This window comes from Camarhynchus parvulus, chromosome 3, assembly GCF_901933205.1.
Source record: "Camarhynchus parvulus chromosome 3, STF_HiC, whole genome shotgun sequence".
NCBI classification, from domain to species: domain Eukaryota; kingdom Metazoa; phylum Chordata; class Aves; order Passeriformes; family Thraupidae; genus Camarhynchus; species Camarhynchus parvulus.
Genome location: NC_044573.1, coordinates 9914306 through 9932150, shown reverse-complemented (window position 1 = coordinate 9932150; position 17845 = coordinate 9914306). Strand labels below are relative to the sequence as shown.

The following is a 17845-nucleotide window of genomic DNA, read 5'->3' as shown; positions in this document are numbered from 1 at the left end:
TATGCCCTCCTTTTATTTGTACCAAGTCCCCCTTGTTGTATCAGCACAGTTCCTGATGAAGACTCCCTCTCCCTGCAGCATCCCTGCAGGGCCCCCTTCAGCAATTGGAAGGATCTGGAAGCTGAGGTGTGCAGGCAGAGATGGAGACAGCTTTCCAAAGAGCAAGATGGAAAACCTCAGATCCCCTTCTGGGCAGGGCAAGATGTGTTCTAAAAGGGTTGTAGGGAGAGCCCCAGTAGAAACGGGGAAGGTGATGTCCATGAGGACTAGGGAAAATAGCTTACAGAAACACTTCCACACTTGTAACTCATCTCTCTGAGCTTTTATTTGAAGGAACATTAAGAACTCCGGTAACCAAGACATTAAACTATATTCCCTCCCATTTACTCATGGTTCCTGAAGTATCCATTTCAGAGCTGCCCAGCTGAGGAGCCATCCCAGGTACAGCCTGCATCACCTGGGCTTGTCCTGCTGGGAAAGCACCTTCACACCAGCGGGGCAGAGCTGCTGTTCCAGCAATGCAAGGGACTGTTTTCCAGCAGTGGTCTGGTGCCAGGCACTGGGATGATGTTCTCACAGGTCCAGCACAACGTTCTGAGCTTCTGAACAGCTCACTTCTCAGAAGGAGGGCCGTCATCAGGAACAAAGAATGACACCACACGCCTGAGCAGCCGAGTAAGAGGAGGCTGAACCTCTTTGTATGTTATTTCTGTTCTCACTGTCAATCCAAAAGGATATTCCTTAGTGTGTACTTCCTTGCGGGGTTGTTTTGCCTCAGGATCATTTTCATTCTCTAAGGAATAGAAAGGATGGTAAGGGAGGGAAGACAAAAAAGAGCACAACAATAAAAATGTTTTATCCCTTTATCATGGGCATTCAGTATTCTTTTTGCTTTTCCTTCCATTCTGAGGCTCAGATAGCAAAGACCTCTTAACCATAGCCAGAAAAACTGATTTAATGGGGTAGATCAGATACCTGCACTGGTACTGGACAATTATCAGTACTACAGTAGCAGTAACAACAGGTTTCCCAAGCTATCCACATCAAAACTAGCCCAAGCAGCCCAGTGCAAACACCTATTAATTCCACTGTCTGATCACCTCTCAGTAAAGAAACACTTCCTAATGTCCAGCCTAACCCTCCGGCAGCACAGCTTCGAACCATTCCCACAGCGCAAATAAAAGCACCACGTTGGGAAGAGCCTAGTGCCCGTTCCCGTGACTTGACATAAAACATGAGCTTCTCCCATCAACACGGGATTTATCTACCCTCAGGAGGGACAGCCGGGGGCGGGCCGGGCGGACACCCGGCTCACTCAGCCGGCAGCCGCACAGCCCGAAGTGCCCCGAGGGGCGGGCGGGCAACACGCAGCGTTACTTTCCCCGGCCGGGAAGCGGTGGGAGCGGGACTGAGGGGATCCCGGCCGTGCCCCTGACAGCCATGAGAGCCCAGGAGCCGCCCGCGGCCCAGCTCTCCAGCTCTCCCTCACGCAAGCCCCGCCCCCCGAGCAAGCCCCGCCCCGGACACGACGCGCGCCGAGCGGGCTCTCCCTCAGCGAAACCTCCCCAGCTCCCGGAGGTGACCGCAGGCCCCGCTGCCGGTACCGGTGCCGGTGCTGCCTTTCTCCAGGCGGCCGTAGTAGATGAGGGCGCCCAGCGTGGTCCAGGCGCCCAGCGAATAGACCAGCGCGGCCCTGGCGTTCCACACGGCGGCGCGCGCCGGCTTCATGGCCGCCCGCGCGGAAGCCCCGCCCCCAAAAGGGGCACGCGCCGGGGGGCGGGGCACGCGCGAGAGGGGCGGGGCAAAAGGAGGCAAGAGCCGCCCATGGCACCGACAGCGGGATTTGGGGACAACACTAAGGAGCAGCGCTCCTACCCCGTTTTGGTTTTCATTAATACAGCCCCCCGCTTGCTAGGAGACCTCTTAAGAACTCTTGAAAGAGAACTCTTGAAAGTTAGGCTAAAGGCTGTCAAAATCTCTGTTGGCTAAAACACCTTTCAACTCTAATTACGATGTGTGGAAAACGCAGAGTGAACAGAATATAGACAAACGGCAATACAAATAAATTAGAAGGGAGAAGTAAAAAACTCTCCCTGAATGTTTATTTCGTGTAACAGTTAAAATCCTTAGTTTAAAAGAGAGGAAAGGAAATGTAAATGAATTGGTCCACTTCTGTCATCAACATGATCCATGTAAATCGTCTGCTCCTGCTGCTCAGTCTGCTCAGTCACGATGCACTAGAAACTGCCAGCTTTTTCAGGTGGTCCATGAACACCTGGAGACTCACATCATCTGTCAGGATTGGAGCACCTGATTCCTGCAGAAAAAACAAAGAAATAACGAGCCTAAAATACTGTGGCTAACAGAGGGGATGAACTGAAAGCAAATCAAATGTCAGCACTCTGACCTAACTGCCTGCTAAAACCTTTTTCTCCTGCAAAAGCCAAATGCTACTCTTTGGCAACAGCACTGATATTACCCTCTCCTACAATCTGACTGCTGCAGGGAAGTCTCTTCTTCCTAAAGCACTGGGAATTTTGCTGCCCAAAGCTCTACACAAACAAGATAAACAAAGAGGATAAAAAAGTCTAGTATTCTCAGCTAAATCAGATTTACATGTATCCATATGCTAGTTGCTTTTTCCAGAATACTGAAAATGCATGACATCCAGGCTTGAAAACTCCATTCTGATCACCCAGTGCTACCATGATAAGGAACCAAAGACAAATGCAATGCTGTTTGTGGCCACTTGGTGAGACAGGATGGCCACTGCACACACAAACGTGTCCACGTGTATTTTACAGCATTCCCAAACATGAGTAGCTCCCCCATCGCTTACCTGGCCCCAGGCATAGAGGTTATTGTGGGTCTGAGAAGGATTCACTTTAGACAGGAGGAACCGGGCCTATAAAGACAAAAGAGGAGGAGTTTGGTAAAATGAGAGCCCTGTCTGCTCCCTCAGGCTTCATCTCACTCTAGATGCATGAGCAGCAATGTTCCTCTGCTTTTGCAAGGTACTAATTTAACTTAAGCAGGTTTCAAGCCCAGAAATCCCTGCTCCACAGAGAGCTTGTCTCCCAGGGGCACTGAGTGCCCTGCTCCAGCAGGCTGTGCTCGCCTGGCTGCTCTGATTCCATTGCACAGGAAACACCAGCACTGCTCTTCTCCCCCATGCCACATCTGCTCTTCCGAAAAGGGCTCAGTGCAAGACCAGTGTAAAAGGGTCACACCAAAAACCAACACCAAATCTTTGGTTTGGAGTATCAGTTCCTGCCCCTTCACTGCTACAAACAAGTACAGCACACTTGCAATTCCAGGGAGAGTGAAAATAAGAACAATTTTATATCCTCATTCAGTGTCTGAGAGTGAAGATAGAGACGGTCAATCATTCAGCATTACTGTCCTAGCAAGCTAACTGTAGATACAGAGCCAAATCATTTCTTTCCCACCTTTTTACTGGGGAATAAAAACATGTTTAAGTTGGCTTTTCCATTTTTTTCCACCCTCATATTTCATAACCATATCCTGCAAGTGATCAGCCTATTAAAAGACAGAATTGTAGTAAAAGCTGATAAGAAAATATGCAAGTTCTGTACTTTGAAGAGCTAAACTGTGTTTGACTACCAGAACCATCCTTTCAGAAAAGCAGAATCAGCCATTTGCTCTAGGCAACAACAGAAAGAGCTCCTCCAGAAAGTTCCTTACCTGACTGCCCCCGTGCTCAGTGTGGATGTAACGTGGCATTGGGAATCTAGTCTGCAGGATTTCCTGGGCATCATCCAGTGGGGCTTGCAGGAGATGCTTAAAGTTTTCATATTCAGGCATGTCTTGGTATCCAGCTTTCTGCCACTGGGCAATAGTCTATTGATGGGACAGGGAGGAAATGAAAATGGAGCACAGATGTCTACAAGCCTCCCCTTTTTACCCTGCTACATGTGCTCTGCAACAGAAGATAGAAACTCCTTAAGGTAACTCCAGAAGATTTTTAGAAAGGGACAGTAACTAAGCACTTCCTTCAGTCATGAGAGAAGGAATATAGCAGCAGATTTCAAAAACATCCAGTATTTAAAACTGGAAAACTGCCTGATTTCTTGAAGAGCCACAGTACTTAAGAACGAAAACCCTGCAAGCAAAAGTCTGTCACTCCTCTGAAAATACTTGCAACTCTGTTAAAGTATGTATCATCTTGTAACTCTGCCTTGCTTCATTTCCAGTTTCTCTGGCCTTTTCCAGGTATGGTAAGGGACCACCTTCGTGGCCAAGCTAACACACGAAGCTAGGTCTCATAAATTCTTGGAGATTTATATCACACCCGAGATAGCTCAGCTACCTTAGAAGGCATAAAATCAGCAGGATGGCTTCTGTGGTAGTGTTGGAAATAGAAAAGATTTATAAAAGGCAAAATAGCAAAACTCTTCACAGAAAAAAACTGAGCCAGAGGCAAGAGGCTCTTGCTCCTGGTAAAACACCTCACAAAAGTGATTGGTTCCTTTGTTGTCTTCTTCTAGTAAATTGCTTAGGTGGGACTTTTGGCTCCTGTCCAATTGGCTATCCTTAAGTTTGAGGTGAAGTCCCCCAAGTCCTATGAGGTGTCTTTTTACCTAATTGAGGAAAGAAACTTCTAGGCTTTTTTCCTTTTTAAGGAGACAAAAGACAGTTTTGTCACTCCATCAACAGAGAGCACATTCCTATACTGCTGCTTGGTGCAGAACACATCCTTAGTGGTTCCAGTATTACTTTTACTCTGACAGTGGTGGGAATTGCATTCCAACAAGCAGCATGTACGACACGGTCATGATGCTGTGTGGGCTTTGCAAGAAGTTAGTTTCTTAATATTTCATACTAGCAGCAAAGCTGTCTGCATGCATGGCAGGAGGGAAGGAGCACAAAAAGTCAAAGAGAATGTGTTGCACCATACCTCACCAAGGTAGATAACTATCTGGAAGAAAGTATCCATCAGTAGGATTCTGTCAGGAAGAATACTGCTGCTGTCCAAAAGCACTGGCTGGGGAAAATAAAGAACAAAGTCAGGCACCCCTAAGCTCTCAGATCTCAGGATGCCAGAGAGCAATTTCTATGCCCATCAGTGTAATTTGGTATGATCTTGAATAAAAATATCTTGTCCATTAACTTTTTTTTAATCTACAGGGGCCTTTTGGCTGAAATAGTGTTACTTCAACTGAACACTCATTATTTTGAGTTGATTGACCTCTTCCTGGAAAACACGGACTCACCTCAGGAGGCCCATGGAAAGAATAGGCATAAAGGATGGGCTGGATCATAATGAGGGACTGGGTCAGGTCCTGCCTGGCAAAGTGGTGCCGATAATAGGAAGATTCATCCGGGCTGTTATTGAAGACCTGCAGGAATGGGGAGCGGCGCAGGTGGAAGATGAACTGCACCAGAAAGAGAAGTGAGACAAGAAATGTCAGCCAAAGTTGCCAAATCATGTGGACCCAATTCCAGTATATTTGAACAGCAAATTCTTCATGGAAAAGTCTGCCCCTTAATAACTCCTCAGACTTCTCTTATTGGTCTGTTGCAGTGCTGAATTACAGGACCAGTCCACTATATTAAAAAAGTACCCGTTCCTCCCCTCCTGAATCTGATAAATAGTGCCAGATGTTTCATCATCATTCCCAATCACCCCTGCACACTTTTCCCACGGCTGTGGGAAGTGACATTCTTACCTGAGGATACAAAGAAAATGATTCTGACAGCCTAAAGGAGTTGGGATCATCTTTGTTGTATTGTCCAAATTTCTGACACTGTTGGAAGCAAAATGGGTAGTTTGGTTATCTCTCTCTTTTTAGTATTTTTTACTTTTTCTTTAATAGAATTTACATCTCTTTTTCTACAGGGTGTTCTTCTGCTAATTTTTAAACAATCAAGGCATGAACCTGACAAGAACAAGTACTACAGTATTTACAGGCTATTTTTCTTTAAGTCAGTGATTTTTCTGTCTTACTGAAATGAGAATGAAGATTTAATCTATTTTGATATATATATATATTCATGAAGTCTAGATTTGAATTTATCCAAGAATAAAAGAAATGGTGCCTCTACAGCACTACCCATTTTTTTTTCCATTAATTCACTGCTATTACACCTGAACTGTTCTGTACACTATGGAACATTTCTTGCAGAACAGCAGATAAGTATTTCACCATTTCACTGAAATTAAGTATCAGTGGTTTTAGAAATTAAACTCTAAATGATCCCACAGTCATTGCAGCAAACAGTTTGCCCCTGTTTGTGCTTGTGCTCCAATCTCTATTTGACTGGCCCTGTTTTTTTAGGGTCTGATGTGCCATATTGCATTAGTACCAACCCCACATGGGTGTTTGGACAAGACCAGCACTGATTTAGGCAATTTGGGCTTGTGAAATTCAAAGCAAGAGACAGTAGGAGGTTGCAGAATTAATTCAGATTACTATCCTGAACTTGCCCACACCTGAATGCTGTGTCCAGCTGTGGGCTCTCCAGTGCAAGACACACATAGGTATGGTCTAGCATATACAAACAAACTGGTCTAGCAAAGGCCACCAAGTTAGTCAGGGGTTGGAGCATCTTATGAAGAAAATTAAGCTGAAGAGGCTGGGTTTGTTCAGCCTGGTGAAGAGTGAGATCAGGGAGTCAACTTTCTGTCTACGTGACTGGTAACTGGAGAAATGGAAATTGTGATTGAGAGATAGAGGCAGGGAAGAGGGAAATAAAAACCACAAACCAGTGACTGTGACCAGACATTGGAACAGGCTGTCCAGAGAAGTGTAAGAAATCCCACCCTTGGAGATTTCAAAACACAACTGAACAAGACTTGCAGCAAGCTGCTCTAACTTCAGAGCTAGTCCTACTTTAAGCAGGAGGGTTGAACCAGTGACCATCCCACCTGCATTATTCTGTGTTTCACTATCCCTTATTCAATCCCTTTTGGCATGATGGAATGTTCACCTATCCCATCCTAAATTTGCTGATCACACTGGGTTCTGTTATTCCACACTACAGCTATGTGACTGTGATGCAAGAACAAAGCAAGTCAATCTGAAAAAAGATTGCTGTTGTCTCTTCCACTTTCACTGAAATCAAGAATGCCCCCAAGCTCAGTATGTTGGTCTTACCAGCCTGATGAGCTGCCTGTCCAGCCAACGCAGAACATCAGGTCCCTCCTCAGACTCAGCCCTGTACACTCCCAGCCGTGCCATCAGCACAGCAGCTGCCTCCTGGTCAAACGCGGCCTCGATGTGCTGGAGCTGAGTCTGTGCATCTGCCCAGCTGCAGGGTGAGCAAAGGGTTAATGCCACATGCATCCACGTGTGCCAGTGCATGCAGCAAAAAGCCAGGAATCCCAGCACAAACTGGAGCTGAAGCTGCTGCCACTCTGGCAGAGCACTGGCAGGGGGTACTCACTTCCTGGCTATGGTGGTGACACGAATGCGCTTCTGGGTGCTGGAGTGTTGATAGTGGGTGACAAACTGCACTGCCCCTCTGCCTCCCTGAGGGATGGGTGCATTGTGCTGCAAATGAAACAAGGGCACTCTTCAAAACATGATTTCCAGAACTCTTCCCAGCTGTAACAAGCCCCCACACCACATAAAAGAAAGAGACACATGCAAAAAAGTTCTGAAATTATTTCCTCATCACAGAACACTTGGCTGCTTTGCAACTATCCCCCTGCAACACAGGGGGTGCCATGGCATTATCTAGACCTGTAACAAGTAGTTTGATGAGTAAAAAAGACTATTAAAAGAAAAAAAAAGCCAGGACTTACCTGATTTACCACTTCAAAGTAAATGGCCAGAGTTGTACTGGGATCCAGACTACAGATTTTCCATTGAGATGTCCCTCCAATTCCAAGTTCCTGCACAGAATCAAAAAGAAAGCAACAATTTTCCTCTAGCAGCAGGAAAGGCAAGCTTTTGTTAAATTCTGATCAGAGGTACCAGTAATGGCAGGTCTTCTAGATTGCTTATCTTTTGGGTGTGAATGAAGTTACTGAAGGCCATTCAGTTAAAAGAAATTCTTAGGAAGCAAGAATTTAATCTAAGAAAGGCTGTCATTTCCTAGGGATGCTTCCTGGAAAACTCTGACATTCTGGTTCAACTGTAGGTCTAGACAGAAACTTTGCACTGTATATTTACTTCTTTATTAAAGATTTTTCCATGTCAGAAACTTACATTTTCAGACACACATGGCCCTTTAGCATTCAGGGATATGCATGGTCCAATGGCTCCTGCAATTTTCAGCTCCCTGGAGGTCTTGAACAAGGTAAAAAAAAAAAGTTTTTTTCATTAAGTCAGTCAAACAGAATACACACAGTCTAAATTAGTCACTCAGCTTTAATGAGATGGTATTTCCCAGACCACCCACTGCTAGAATTAGTGAATCTGCAGAACCACATTTTAATAATGAAGACATATTTATAGGGATGAAACTGTATGAAATGCTCCTCGTTGAGTGAGGAGAGGCTGCTTTAAATGAAACAAAACTAAACCAAATAAACAAAACAAAAAAAACCCACACAACAACAACAAAATTATTAAGCTTCCAAATAAATATCCCTCCAGTACAGTGCTACTCCCAAAGAAGCACTACATCTGACCTCTAACATGTAGACATTCCTATACCCTAAACATCCCAGAGACTTAAACTGAATTTTTAATCAACAGCACTTGTATTTCCCCATTACTGCAATCAAACTCATCTCTCACCTTCACATCCAGATTTGCACCAAAAGCCATCCGAAATTCCCCATTGTAGCCTTTGCTAAATACCCTCTGGAAGGTCTGCTTGAAGAGAGAAGTGTTGAAGGAGTCTCCCATCACCATGTGTCCTCTGAGAAAGAAAAACAAGGGAACTGAAGCAGTTGGGATCTAGAAGCACCAAGAATACACCCCTGAACCTCTGACACATGCAAACACATGCAGTTACTGCTTTAGAGCATGCCTTTGCATAGGCAGGATTCATACCAGGGAGTGCAGATTCATGGGTGCCTCCTACAAAGCCACACAGGTTAGTGCTCCACCTTTGTCAGTTTCCTTTCTCAACTCTGTTTCTTGCCATTGCTTCAGCTGCCTTCAAAACCTTTGTGTTTCAAACCTGGAAAGCTCTTTGCTCAGGCTGCCTTCCCTGAGCAGGGCTGGAACCACCGCATCACACATGGGGTGGCTACACCACTGCAGCACAGGGAAGGTGCTGGGCTTCCCCTAAGTGCCCTGGCAAACCCAGGCCTGACCAGATGCAGCTCAGTAACACATCCACAGGGTCAAACAGTCTCTCTTCTCCTTGCTGAGCACTGAGGGGTTATTTACAAACACCTTGCACTTGCAGTAAGACATGCCAAGTCCCCAAAAGGCCTGGGTTAGCACACAGCCTTTCTCACAGAGACCATTTCTAGCAGTATGGGACAGAGACCTTTACCCCTTAATATATGTCACTTAAAACTGGGCCCAGGGAAGTCAAGAATCTCTGGAGAAAGCATAAGCAAGCTGTTAAGCAGAGAAAATCTGGCCCACACAAGGAAAGCTTCTACCCACCATTGAGTTTTCTAACAGCAGTGCTAATTCACATGCTGCTTTGAGACTCCAGAAATGTGGACTGGGATCAGGTGAGGCTTGCCATATAATTCCTGGCAAATTCAAACCACAGTTTAGAACAGAACGATAAAAACCCTTCTGCCCTGCCAGCACACCTAATTGCTTCCTGAAGTATTTTCCCCCTCCAGAAAAACCCTCAAAAGCAGGTGCCAGCTGTGTGCTGCCCTGCTGTGAACATACCCAGTGAGGTTTGCACAGCACTTCATCTCCAGCAGCCCTGTCTGGTCCAGGGCACAGGCGTAGATGTCGATGCAGTGCCCGTTGGCCGCAGAGCGGTTGGCCAGGGTCTCGTAGTGCTGGGAACACACACCGGGGGTTAGGAGGCTGCAAAGTGCAACTTCTGCTGCTCCCCACCTCAGGCCAACACAAGGTACACATGGGGCAACCACCAGTGCTGTGGTAGTTAAAGAGATGTTGGCTGCAGCACACTGCTCCCTTCTAGGATGAGGACTGCATTTGGATGAGCCTGAGTTTATTGTCTCAAATATAAACAGTGCATAAATGACAAGGGATCATCTAGTCTGTGATGACTTGCTGGGAACCCAAAGGTAGCAGGATGACACCTGTTCTCTTAACTTTCTCTACACTGACAGGCACATTTCATATCTGACATTTTTTCTATTTTAATGGTTGTTTTATATGCCAAGAAGACAAAGGAGGCTTTCTGGAAATAACCAGTTCTTGGGAGATTTGTTCCTCTCTAGGAGGAGATACAATGATGCAAATGAACAAACTCTCCACCCACCATCAGCTAAGAAACAACACTGAAATACTTTCTTCTCTGAGAAGGCACAAGACCATGATGGAGAACTAACGAGGAGAAAGCTTTTTTACCCTTCCCTTAACCATCCTCATAATTTAGTGTACACAAAGACTCATATTACTTCAAGGACAACCATGCAACCCACATAGTGTTCTGACACAACACTCAGTTTCAGCTTTTAAACACGCCCATCAAGCCCTAGTACCTACTTTGGTGGCCTTCTTCATGAACCTTGCATTGTCCTTCTCAATGTCATGCCAGGAACGGATGGGTGTTTTCAGTTCATCTCCCACCACCATGCCTGGCCCCTGTGTTGGTGGCCCACCTGTGAATAGCATAATTCTGGCCCCTGTGTTTGGAAATGTGCCCTGAAATAAAAACAAAGACTTATATCAAAGAAGGGGAGGAGGGACAAAAAATGGAAACTGATTAAATAGCAACAATGTTTTCTTTAGAGAAGGGTGTGCACGTGCTCCTGCAATGTCAGCAGGGACCTGTCCCTGCTAGAGGCCACCTCAATAAATAGTGATGCACTTCCTGACAGTCACATAAAGTTTAAACAAACCATATCAAGCTTCATGCCTTCAAAACAGGAAGCAGGCAGTTTCTGTTCTCTTTACTTATATCTTAGATAATACTTAGATAAATCTAGTGCTTACTATCACCCCTTGTGTAGCAACACACACAAGAATCAGAGGCCTTTAAACACCTGCAAATTTTACCATTTAGATGGAACCTTCCAGCCCACTCTACATCAGCTGGTGCTAGCACAGCTCAGATGTCAGCAGAGACAAATTGCAGCTCTGCACCCCACTGTAACCCAGCTGTACTAATCTCATCTCATGTGCTTACTTTGGCCTGCGCATCTCAAACAGCAGCATTAGAAGTACCTCCAATAAGCCAACTGCAATGGAAAGAGCCACTCCAGTAGAACGCAAGGGTCTCTTTCCCTGGGTCACTGGCCATGGGTCCCTCTGCAGCTCTCCAAGCAGATCTGTTAAATTCATGTCAATCTTATGCACAGGCTGCAGGAACCTGCAAAAATTCAAATACAGTGTTTTCTTGCTTCTAAGTTTGGAGACAAAAAAAACTGCCTCTTTGTTCCTGGCACACATAAATTGCACTGAGACAATAATCAGGAGTAAAGAGACATGCAGCAGGTTGTCTTCTTACATGCAAACTTTCCAAGATAACAAGCCTGTGCAAAATAAAAACTTTGATCAAAGCAAGACATCAGTAACTGACAAGAAGGTAAAGTCACATAAAGAACAGGAAAGAATTTAAAAGGTGAGTTTGCTGAAAGGCATGAGAGCTACCACTGAAAAAGAGAAGCTGAGAAAGAGAAAAGTGTGTTCAATGGAGGTAAATAACTGTGACAAGACAATACCATTTAAATCTTCTTTCCTCTCCTGGGAAAAAGGGTTAGAAACGTGACCTACAGGTATAAAGGGGCATAAAACATCTGCCCTGCTGTGTGCTGTGCAGGTGAAGCTTACCTGCTGGAAATAACAGGCTGCTCTGGAGTTTGAACAGGTCTTCCCTGTTGCATGGGGACAGCTGGCCTCGAAAGCCCAAGCATATCCTAAGAACAGTAAAGAGGAGGCAGAGATGTACTATTCAAACACTAAACATATCGCTTGTATTATTATTTAATATACCCTGATACTGCAGCATTAAATATACTTAAATCTGTAAAATTATTCATCTTTGCACTGCCATTAGGAATGGATCATGGGTCCATTATGTGAGATACACAAACTCAATCCTGAACAAGCTTCCAAGACATTTACAAAGGCAAAAAGACAGGACAGATACTGGGAGGGCAACAGGCTCACAGTTGAGAGCACCAAGCCCTCCTTTCTCCCAGAGAGTCCTGTGCTTGAGAGCCTGACAGAGCTGAGAGGTACAAGCCCCTGGCCTGGGGGATGGCAGAGCAGCCAGGGATGGCAGAGCACACCTGGATTTGCTTGGCTGTCAGGTCCTTGGTGCCCCGGAACACGTAGCTCTTGGAAATCCCTTCACAGCTCAGCTCGTGAACCTGGACCATCCGGCCAAAAGTGATGAGCCCCACCAGGGCATCAGGAGGCAGCAGGCTCAGGGACATCTGCAGGGACTCCTTCAGGGCCTGCAAATCCTCCTCCTCCAAGCACGTGTCCACAACATACAGGAAGATCAACGGCGTCTGCGGACCTCGCTGACGTGGGAAGAAATGACATTTTATAAAGCCTCCAGCCAAGGAATAAAATGAGCCCCTTCTTAAGCACCTTGCAGACATGGTATTTATTTGTATTATCCTAAGAATATTTTACACATATATCATTTGTCACAAATAAGACAATTCTGAGAGCTCCAGACTCGCCTGTGGTTCATTTACCTGCACTATGTATTCAATTGTTGAAAACTGAGGCATAAGCTCTGCTGGCTGATTGACTTCAGAAATACCAGCATATGCTGGGGGGAACTGAAAAAGAGAACAAAAAATTAGGACAAGGAAGCTGCAGGACAAAAATGTAGGGCTCTCTTCTGCAGCACAGAGCCTGCCCTGCTGCTGATGTGGTTATTTAACTTTTTATTTACTGCCACTGCACCAACCTGATTAATTCATTACAAGAAACCCACAGTGCTTTTCCTAAGCACAGACAACAAGTGGCCAGCAGGATGGACTCAATCCAGTGTAAATAAAAGGTAAGGCTACAAAAGCAACAATGTAGTAGTTGAAATTCTTTTAGCCATAGTTTCTGATGGCAAAAGTCTACTCAAATCTAATGAATTCCATAATCTGCAGGAATAGTAAATATCAGATGCAAAAAACACACTGGGACACATGGAACAAAATAGCATTTTTATCTCCTTACTATGTTCTGCATGTCAGTGAAATCTCTGACAGTATATCAGATAAAGCAGACTGTACTCTAGCCTGGGTTCAGCAAGAGAAGAAGGCCAAGGGAAGGGATCTAGAGAAGCAGAATTGATCTTTAATGTCCAGGGAAGGCCATCAATAAAGTGTTCACTGAAAAGGTGGAAGTGCTTTTTCCAACTCACCTGGTTTCTCTGAAAACAGAAGTTACAAGCCCAAAGCTTGGCCCGATAGTCAACCTGGCTGCAAGGGAAAGATGAGGCATTGGTGTGACTTCAGGAACAATTTTACAGCAAAGCTTCACAATTAATTCATTAATCCATGCTGGTTCACAGCACTCAGGAAGAAACAGACGCTCCAGCTTGAACAGCAAGTGTGTCAGGGACTCAGACTGTGTTTCTATTACCAGCAAGTTCATTAGGTAATCCAGCCCTGCCATTTTTAGGCTTGTCAGCATGAGGGACCAACTGACAGCTCTCTGAAGCTCAACCCTTGGCAGACACAGACTTGGGTTAATAATTCTTTCCTTACACTTAGGCTCATCTCATGTCTTATTGTTTGTGTAGCTGTAGCACACAAGTGCTCCAGTCTCAGAGCAGCATGAGCCATCCACCCAGATCTTGTGCAAACACAGAACAAACAGGCTGTTCCCTGTCCCACAGAGTTTACTCTCCTCAGCCCAGTATAACATCCTGCTAGTGCAGGATGCCACATTCTCATTCCATGACTTTGATCTCATTTCACTTCCTCTCACTGGCATTCCCTGCTTTTTCTCAGCCCAACACCATGCTCCAAGTATGCATGATCATCATATGATCTTAGGACTGAGATATTCCTCTAAAATTACTTCATTATGCTCATACTGGAACTGACCTACAAGCAGCAGGATGTGTAGGAAGCAGGAAAACAAGTGAATATCAGAGTCCTGAGCATAATATCAGTATAATGGCCATCTTTGTCTATTATGAGTTTCCTCATTCACCATGAAATTCTCTGGGATGCTAAGAGGACTCTCTGCCTTAACAGCCTCCCCAAAGATCCTCCTGTTGCCCTCTGCTCTTGCCAGCTCTAGTAACAGGCATGTTGATGTATGGATTTTAACAAGCCCACCACATCTAAATCAAAGAGGCTGCCAGGCATAGGGCAGAGAAAAAGGGGAATAAGGAAGCAGTGAAGCTCAGACAAAAATTAGGTCCTACCCAGCCCCTTCCAACATCCCCATGCGAGCAACTCCTACCAGAGAGGGTTGAGCACAGCTTTGCAGGTGGGCCTGCTGCAAAGCACTGGTTCATACTGCACGGGGGGCAGGTCCAGGCGCTCCTTCAGCGGGGTCAGGAGACAGGCCAGGGGCACAACCATCCTGGTGGCCTCCAGCCTGCTGGAGGGCCACACGTTCCAGCTGAAGCGCACTCCGTCGCGCTCCTCGTTCTGCTGGATGAACTCCAGGTACGTCGCCATGGCCCCACAGAAGCTCCTGAAGGACAGAAAAAGGCACCTTCAGGCCACTGGTGTGGGCAACAGGCCTGCAAAGGAGCTCAGCACATAACTACAGGTGAGGGCACAAGGCACTGCAGGACAATGTGTGTGCAGCCAACACAGCACAATGCATTAATCCCATTATCAACTAAACCACGTGACTCCATTAATCTCTTCTGTCCAGTGCTCTCATCAACATTACAGCCAATTAAAACACCATCAAATCCAACAAAGAAACAAGGAAAGCCGACACTCAAAGTCAGAATGCAAGAGGTTGGTGGTTTTTTTTCCTTATGATTCACTTTTAACATCTCAAAATCCAATCAGCCTCATGCTGGCCTCAAGGCAATCCTGCCTGACTGGGTCAGTAAAGGAAAACAGGCCAGACTTGCAACACGTCCTGGAGCCTTCAGCTGAAATGTTGCAGGGAGAAAAGGAGGCCAAGTCTGACACCAAACCAGTCACAAATGTCACCAAGCTGCCAGCCTGACCTGCTTACAAAGGGAAGCGAGTACATGACAAAATATCAAAAAATACCCACTCTGCATGGCATCATTGTGCCACTGTAAGGAAGCAACTGAGTATCCAGAAGACTTCAGAAACATCAAGGAGGAATATCCCCAACACAACAGAAGAGTCATTCTCTGTTGTCTCACTAAACTCTTCAAAATAAGGCACAAAACAAGAGCTTCCAGGCCATCACTACTTTTGATTTCTCTGAGAAAGGCAAGGACAAGCTTACCAAAAAACTTACTCATCAAATACAGACCACAAAAACACCATACAGCACTAGCAGCAACTCACAGAGCCAAAAGCAGCAGCTCCACAACCTGCTTCAGACAAGGAAACTCAGAGGTTCACCTACAGCTGTAGATGCTCCAGGACTACCTTACTGCTGGTCCTCACTGCGGGTGGAATATTCAGGAGGGCCATACACATGAGAAATCAGAAGCAACACATCCCCTCAGAGGAGGGGAAGTTTTGGTGTAATATTTTCCTACGGAACTCCAAATTCACTGACATTTTCTTCTATGCTATTAAGGATGTAAATCAAGCTTAGGCAGAATTCCCCATGTTTCCACCCCCGTCTCTGGATGGACAAACAGAAGGGTTCACAACACATCCCCACCACAAACAGATCTGTCAAGGTGAAACTCAGAGCTGAGTCTGCCTGTAAAAGATCCCGCACATCAGGACAGCAATACAAACACTTGACAATCTCAGGCATGCAGCACAGCCACAGGGCAGATTTATTCCATGTTTCTCCAGCTGCAGCCCAGCATCACTTCCCTGCCCCAGGCAGAGCCCCGACTGCCATGCTGGGTTTGACATGGGTTGTGGCCCTAGTTTGGGGTCAGGACAGGTGTAATGGCCCAGCTGCTGTGCTTGGTATGGCTATGGGGGACACCAGAGACCCCAGACCACTGATCCCCGGCACGGCCAAAGGGCAAAGCACTGCTGATCCTCCACAGGGGACACGCCTGACCCCAGCCCTGCCCCGGGGGACACTGCCAATGCCCAGCCCGGCCGAAGCGAACAGCGCTGAGCCCCTGCTGCTCTGTGGGACACCACTGACCACCCTCCACATCCCTTCAGGGGACACTGCTAACCGCCCCCTCCACACCCCTTCAGGGGACACCGCTGACCATCCTCCACACCGCAGACCACCCTCCACATCCCTTCAGGGGACACTGCTAACCGCCCCCTCCACACCCCTTCAGGGGACACCACTGACCACCCTCCACACCGCTGACCACCCTCCACATCCCTTCAGGGGACACCTCTGACCACGCTCCACACCCCTTCAGGGGACACCGCTGACCACCCTCCACATCCCTTCAGGGGACACCGCTGACCACCCTCCACATCCCTTCAGGGGACACCGCTGACCACGCTCCACATCCCTTCAGGGGACACCACTGACCACGCTCCACACCCCTTCAGGGGACACCGCTGACCACCCTCCACACCGCTGACCACCCTCCACATCCCTTCAGGGGACACCGCTGACCACGCTCCACGCCACTTCAGGGGACACCGCTGACCACGCTCCACACCCCTTCAGGGGACACCGCTGACCGCCCCCTCCACACCTGCCCGCAGCGGACGCCACTGGCCCCCCTCACAGGGGAAGACCCCTTCCCCCTCACAGGGGCTGTCACTGACCGCCTGACACCGCCTGTGTCGCTCAGGGGGCACAGACCTCCCCCCATCCCCATTCCCAGCCCCTCGGAGCCCCGCCGCTCCCACCTGCCCGCGCCGCTCGCTCCGCTCCCTCCCGGCACGCCCCGCGCGCCCGGCAAGGCCAGCTCAGCCGTACGCGCTGCCCGCCGCCAACATGGCGGCGGCGGCGGCACGCCCGCTGAGGCCCCGCCGCCATCTTGGCTGAGGGCACGCCGCACCGCCCTTCAGAAGGAGGGGAGAGGCGTGCCCTTACCAAACTTAGCGGGGCGGCGGCTGCCGGGAGCTCGTCTTGGCTAAAAGCGGCAGGTTCCGCCTTGGAAGGGCGACGGACGGGGTGTCCCTGCTGAGTGTTGGATGCGGTGCCGCGTTGCTGTCCTGGCACGGCATGAGGGCAGCAGCTCTGCCCTCACGGGGCTCGGCTGCTTGGGAACGCGCTGTCGAGTTCAGCAGGGAGCATAGAACTTCCTGGTGGGAAAAATGCGTATTTTATGATTGGCTTTTCGCAAATATTGAAATGAATATTATATGTGTTGTGTTAGAAAGTTACGCTGTATTAATTCTCTTAAGTAGTGTGTTAAATATAGTTTTAGGTTATAACAAAATGTTAAAATAGAAACTATGCTATGTAAGATGCTTTTTTAAAGAAAGGACTTACAGCGAGCAGCCCCAGGACACCTAAATCTTCCAGAGAAAAAGAATTTATTGCTCTCTTATCAGAATAAATGAACTTCTTCCTGCCTTGCTGAGGCTTGAAGACACTATCAGGATTCAGAGGAAGAAGCTGACACTGACCAGACAGAATCCTGTGTTTGAATGGAATTTATGCATCATGTGTGAGGTGTATGAATATGCAACAGGCTGTTGCTTTTAAGGGTTAATCCTCTGTTAACGTGGGTCCTCTTTCGGGCTTATTTTGCCCAGAGAAAGGTACCTGGAACTTGTCCGTAACTCTTTGTTTCTGTTTTCTCATAT

General features: G+C 47.1%; 2 protein-coding genes across 3 annotated transcripts; both read right to left on the bottom strand.

Moving 5' to 3' along the window:
- Window positions 1-300: 300 nt before the first annotated feature.
- SMIM26 (small integral membrane protein 26) lies at window positions 301-1749 on the bottom strand. The gene is made up of 2 exons (XM_030945882.1): window positions 1605-1749; window positions 301-793 (listed from the first exon to the last, which is right to left on the bottom strand). The coding sequence occupies exons 1-2, from the start codon at window positions 1726-1728 to the stop codon at window positions 612-614; spliced, it is 306 nt and encodes a 101-aa protein (XP_030801742.1). The 5' UTR covers window positions 1729-1749; the 3' UTR covers window positions 301-611.
- Window positions 1750-2058: 309 nt separating this feature from the next.
- On the bottom strand, window positions 2059-17036 carry SEC23B (SEC23 homolog B, coat complex II component). 2 transcript variants are annotated; one of them, XM_030944862.1, is made up of 20 exons: window positions 16940-17036; window positions 14451-14687; window positions 13399-13456; window positions 12731-12817; window positions 12314-12550; window positions 11853-11938; window positions 11247-11391; window positions 10566-10724; window positions 9774-9889; window positions 8709-8832; window positions 8175-8255; window positions 7769-7858; window positions 7408-7514; window positions 7119-7272; window positions 5691-5768; window positions 5235-5396; window positions 4919-5005; window positions 3706-3861; window positions 2840-2905; window positions 2228-2317 (listed from the first exon to the last, which is right to left on the bottom strand). In XM_030944862.1, exons 2-20 carry the CDS (start codon window positions 14669-14671, stop codon window positions 2228-2230), a joined length of 2304 nt encoding a protein of 767 aa, XP_030800722.1. In that variant the 5' UTR covers window positions 14672-14687; window positions 16940-17036. The 2 variants fall into 2 exon arrangements, with proteins under 2 accessions (XP_030800723.1, XP_030800722.1); XM_030944863.1 differs by lacking the exon at window positions 16940-17036 and having other exon boundaries at window positions 2059-2317; window positions 14451-14671.
- Window positions 17037-17845: the final 809 nt, after the last annotated feature.